General features: G+C 38.3%; 1 protein-coding gene across 1 annotated transcript; it reads left to right on the forward strand.

The window, feature by feature from the left end:
- The first annotated feature begins 2,269 nt into the window (after positions 1-2,269).
- LOC112099546 (serine/threonine-protein kinase C-like) lies at positions 2,270-2,953 on the forward strand. The gene has a single exon (XM_024186952.1). It carries the CDS (start codon positions 2,270-2,272, stop codon positions 2,951-2,953), a length of 684 nt encoding a protein of 227 aa, XP_024042720.1.
- Positions 2,954-5,763: the final 2,810 nt, after the last annotated feature.

Below are 5,763 nucleotides of genomic sequence, written 5' to 3' on the forward strand. Positions count from 1 at the left end.
CCACGATTGAATCTTGTACACAAACATACACTAAACATGATATCCGGTCTACTTGCAATTAAATAAAGTAAAGATTTGATCATACCTCGATACATTTTGATGTCCACTTCTTTGCCTTTTTCATTTTTGTCAAGCTTGGTTGTTGTGCTCATCGAAGTATTTTTGGTCTTTGAGTCATCAATGCCGAATCTTTTGAGTAGATCTTTTACATACTTGGCTTGATTTATGAAAATTCCTTCCTCATTTTGTTTTATTTGCAGCCTAAGGAAGTACTTCAACTCTCCCATCATACTCATTTCAAATTCATTACTCATGCAAGATGAAAATTCTTTACACAATGATTCATTAGTAGAACCAAAAATAATATCATCAACATAAATTTGAACAAGTATGTCTTTGTTCTTATGTTTGACAAAGAGAGTAGTATCCGCTTTACCCATTGAAAAATCATTTTCTAACAAGAAATTCTTAAGCCTATCATACCATGCTCTTGGTGCTTGTTTTAAACCATACAAAGCTTTAAATAACTTGTAAACATGATTTGGAAATTTTTCATTTTCAAATCCAGGGGGTTGTTTACATACACTTCTTTCATAATATAACCATTTAAGAAAGCACTCTTCACATCCATTTGAAATAAGATGAAATCTTTATGACATGCAAAAGCCAACAACATTCTAATGGATTCTAGTCTAGCTACAGGTGCAAATGTTTCATCAAAATCAATTCCTTCTTCTTGGTTGTAACCTTGAGCCACTAATCTAGCCCTGAATCTGCTCAGATCAATGAATCTTCTTTTCCTCTTCTTAGTCCTTATCATCTCTATAAACGTCCACACTCTTTTACTCGTGGTATCCGTACCCTTATTTCCACCAAAAGACCACATCCAAAAGAATATATCCAGTCATCCAGATTGGATCAGTGTTCCCTTCAGGCTACTACAGCTGAACAATATGTCACTCTGGAAAATCCCCCAGAATTGATTTCTAATTGGCAAAGAGAAGGTTATACTCATCTCCATATCGGAGGAGTCAGACTAATCCTAACCTTACATGGAAGGAAAGGATTACCAGTCATGGCCAGAATTGCTATGCTAGATACTAGGTTCACACATTACCAAGATGCTGTTATTGACACTCATCTCTCCACTGCCTTGAAAGTCCAAGTGCAAATTCAAGGTGCAAAACAAATCTCTTTTGCAAAAATTGCAACTCTTCACCACCAATTGGTCTATAGGCTCCAAAACCAAGCCTTAGATCTTCCTTCACCTGAGCACCACTCTGACGCCCTCATGGTGTTAGCAGAATCAGATCAGATACCAACCATCATTCAAATTTCAAGACAGATCCCTAGACATGAACTCATAAAACTCATGCCCTTGGAATGGATTTCAAATTATGAGAAGTTCCACACCAATACTTCTCCTATCCAGACAACCGAAAGTATGTTCGAAAGGAGATCTAATGGAACTATTCGAATGACTTTTGGACCTCCACCACCAGCACCGGAGGAGCCTCCACGGCTCTCATTCACTTATTCAGCCATGGTGACAACTGTTCAGACCGCTCAAGAAAAGCTGCCAATTACAGGATTCAATTCAGAAGGATATCCTATCTACCCAACCAAACTTAATGGCCACTTTCTTTGGGATTCGCCAGGATCAGGAAATTGTGACCCAGATTGTCCCTGTTGGGATGATTGCGATGAAGATGATGTTGGATCACAACGGAGAAGAAACCTAAAAAAGAAAATACCTAAAACTCCGTGCTCACACAACCAACCTAAACCACCTCATAATCCTCCACCACCACCAGCTCCATTACCCATCTACCAAAAGGAACTTAGATGGATTGCAAAAAGGTGCAACACTGAAGTTCTTCCACATATCCAGAATTCCAAACCACCCAGACAGCCTATGGCTTGTATGATGTTTTCATCCACCTCCCAAGATTATTCCTCCAATTTCCCTACTCTAGAAACCCAGACCGATCCACAACGAAAGGTTATAACCAAACCCTTTATTTCTTCAGCCATAACTCCCACAGGTCATTTAGAAGACCCCAAACCTTTTGAGGCTGTTCTAAACTAGCAAACCCAAAATGCCAAAGCTCAAAATGAAACCTTGGTTGATATCCATAAGAAGGTTAATCATATCAGTTTACAAACTGATTATATTGAGTCTAAGATGGACTCGATCACTTCCCATATGCAGCAAGTTTACCAAAATCTCCAATCCAAAATCTCTCATCTAGATTCAAAATTAAGAACCATGTTGAGTTATAGATACTCTGGCCCAGAATTTGATAAAAAAGAAAAGGAAATCCGAAAATTGAAAGCAGAACTTGCACAGATTGAGTCAGAAAGGCAAAGGCCAACATTATTTACCACATCTCCACCATTACCTCCCATCAGCCCAGCCTTCCATCCATTTGCACCTATGCTTTCTCCCATAAAACCACAAGACCCGTCCAAATTTTTTGGCATGACACATACTTTGTTTAGAAATAATCCTCTGCTAAAACCATCTAGATCTAAACCTCATCCTCGACCAAGACCAGAAAAACAACCTTTTCAACCACCTTTGTCAATCCCAGAACAGCAACCACCTCTTTATACACCACTTCCTCCTCAACCAACACCAACTCAGGCCAAAGATAAATCCCCAATGCAACAATACAGTGCCCAGATAATCCCATATCCATCTGATACAGACCAAACTTCTGATTCAAATATAGCCGTTTCCGAAGATCCATATGAATCTGAAACAGAATCTTCCTTAGAATCTTCCATTTCATCTGGTGATTTTGAAAAATCTTATGCTGATATCACTAGAATCCTTATGGCCCAACCTGAAGAGACTGAGCCTGCTCAATCCTCAAGAACTGACCCATTCTTTGAAATACCCTCAGATATTGAGGAAGATCCACCCGAAGCATCCTCAGCTCCAAACTGACTTGCTCAACCCCAAAATGATCACAAACCTTCAAATGGTCCATGGTTCACTTTTGATGATATCCCTGCAGCTAAATGGAGAGATAGATTATCCGAAATGGCTGCTTGGACTGATCTCCAAATGTTAAGAGCAAATGCTACTACAGCATCAATCCTTAGAGAACTTGCTACCTGTTTTACGGGATCTTTAAGAGATTGGTTTGATACTTTAGGAGAATACGACAATTACAGTTCATACAACTACCTAATGTCTCATCTGCTCTTTCTGTCATTCACGAACAATTCATTGGAGAATCAGCCGCAGTCTTTGAAGCTGCAAGACGAGACTACCTCAATATGAAGTGCTGCTCCCTCAACTCTAAAGATCTTGATTTTCATTACAAACGCGTGTCAATCCTATTTTATAAGCTCAATGGGTCAATGATCTGACTCTCAAACATGTATTTCTGGCATCATTACCTGAAGAATTGCAACCAGACATACAGAGGCAGCTCACGAGTCTCAATCTCACCATTGACAACATTTCCTTGGGCAAGATCTTTCATATCGCCAAAGGATGTTTGGAAAAATTATGTGAACAGAAACAGTTCTTCAAAGAACTATTAAAAGACAAAGAGCCTTTCCGAAGTGCTTGCAAAAAGCCTTACTTACAGATCAAATGCAAGAAAAAGAAAGATTATGATTGCAACACCAAAAAGAAGAAACATTTTCGAAAATTCAAAAATCCCAATTCATTTCCTAGATCAAAATCCAGGCGAAAATCATGCAGGTTTTTCAAGAAAAGATCTAGTTCTTTCAGAGAACAGAAAAGGAGAAAGTCAAGTCGATGCTTCATTTGCAAAAAGAAAGGCCATTATGCTAAAGATTGCCCCAACAAAAAAGATAAAGCAATCAGACTTCTTGAGCATTTACAGGCGACCACTGATTATTCTCCTCACAAAGATGAAATTGAGTTCTACTTCTCAGAACAAGAGGAGCCCACTGATGAAACAGTGTTCGCACTACAAAACTCATCCGATGATTCTGAAAATAATGAGTTTCAAATTATTTTCCACCAACAACTTTTGTCTCTAGACACTACCATCCCTATCCCTTCCATAAAACTCCAAATCTTACCTTCCAAATTCCAGAGACCAATTCCCATCATTGGACTTCTTGATACAGGAGCTCAACGAAGTATCTTCCATCACAGTCTTGGCAACATTATGAAGAAAATTTCAAAGCAGTCAATGGAAAATTCTTCACCACCAAGTTGATTACTAAAAAACCCATTGGTATTCAAATCTTTCCAAATTTTGTTATCTAGACAAAAGTCATTGGTTCCCATCTGCCTAATAAGGATATCTTGTTAGGATTTGATATCATACACTAGATAAAACACCTCCAAATCATTCCTACTAGAATTCGAGTCAAGTCCATGTTTAAACCATTCACCAATGTTCTTAAGCTTTATGGTTTGTCTGAAACCTCCCAGCCTTTCCAAGATATTTCCACAAAGTTTTTGAAATATTGTCCTGAGTCTCATGCTGACTTTCACCATCCAAATCCTCTGTGGAAAAATCCACATTTCTTTGTTCAATTGCCTTTCAAGTTGAATGAAGATGTCAATCCAACCAAAGCCACCCATCCAGGAATGAGTCCTTCCGACTTAGTCCTAGCCCAAAAGGAATGTTCTCAGTTGCTGGCCCAAGGTCTTATTGAACCCACTAGTTCTCAATGGGCTTGTCAAGCTTTTTATCTTGAAAAACATTCTGAGATTGTCAGAGGAAAAAAATGATTAGTCATTGACTATCAACCTCTAAACATGTTTTTACAAGATGACAAATTCCCTTTGCCAAAAAGACAGAGCATGTTCACCTATCTAAAAAATGCTCAATTTTTTTCAAAATTTGATCTTAAATTTGGATTTTGGCAACTTGGAATTAAACCTTCAGAATGTTATAAAACTGCCTTTTGCATTCCCAATGCCCACTATCAATGGACAGTTTTACCCTTTGGTCTTAAAACAGCCCCATCTATTTTCCAAAAAACCATGGTCCAAATCTTCCAACCCATTTTACATAGTGCATTGATTTACATTGACGATATTTTATTGTTTTCAGGTACACAAGATGACCATCGCCATTTGTTAAATCAGTTCTTTGATAATATTCAATCTTGTGGAATCATGTTATCAGCTAAGAAAAGCACAATTGCCACCAATAACATTGAATTCCTTGGAATGACCATCAAAGATGGCCATTATCAACCAGGAAAGCACATTGCTCAAGAACTCATCCACTTTCCAGATCAGAATCTTTCCAAAAGGCAAATCCAGCAGTTCCTTGGTATTATTAATTATATCAGGGACTTTATTCCTCATGTTGATCATCACACTTGCCAGCTGTCAGCCTTGCTGAAGAAGAATCCACCTTCGTGGAATCACAATCACACACTTGCTGTCACAATGTTAAAGCAAATTGTGCAAAATCCGCCACCATTAAAGCTCATCACCGATGGCAGGCGAATATTGCAGACTGATGCAAGTGACGAATCATGAGGGGCTATCCTCCTTGAAGAAATAGATGGCAAAGAACACTTTATTGCCTATGCCAGTGGACATTTCTCTGACACACAAATCCATTACCATAATGTGTTCAAAGAAATTTTAGCTGTCAAGCACGGTATTCAAAAGTTTGAATATCATCTTATCGGCTATCACTTTCTTGTCAGAATGGACAACTCAGCTTTTCTCAACATCATGAATTTCAAAGGAAAAAATGTTCCAGAAAAGATGTTGCTTAGGTTAAAAGACTGGTTCTCAAAATATGA

The sequence above is a fragment of the Citrus clementina genome, unplaced genomic scaffold, assembly GCF_000493195.1.
Source record: "Citrus clementina cultivar Clemenules unplaced genomic scaffold, Citrus_clementina_v1.0 scaffold_9, whole genome shotgun sequence".
NCBI classification, from domain to species: Eukaryota; Viridiplantae; Streptophyta; class Magnoliopsida; order Sapindales; family Rutaceae; genus Citrus; species Citrus x clementina.

What these genes read in the sequence shown, in the direction of transcription:
- LOC112099546 (XM_024186952.1), top strand. Translation starts at nt 2,270, where the DNA reads ATGTTGAGTTATAGATACTCTGGCCCAGAATTTGATAAAAAAGAAAAG.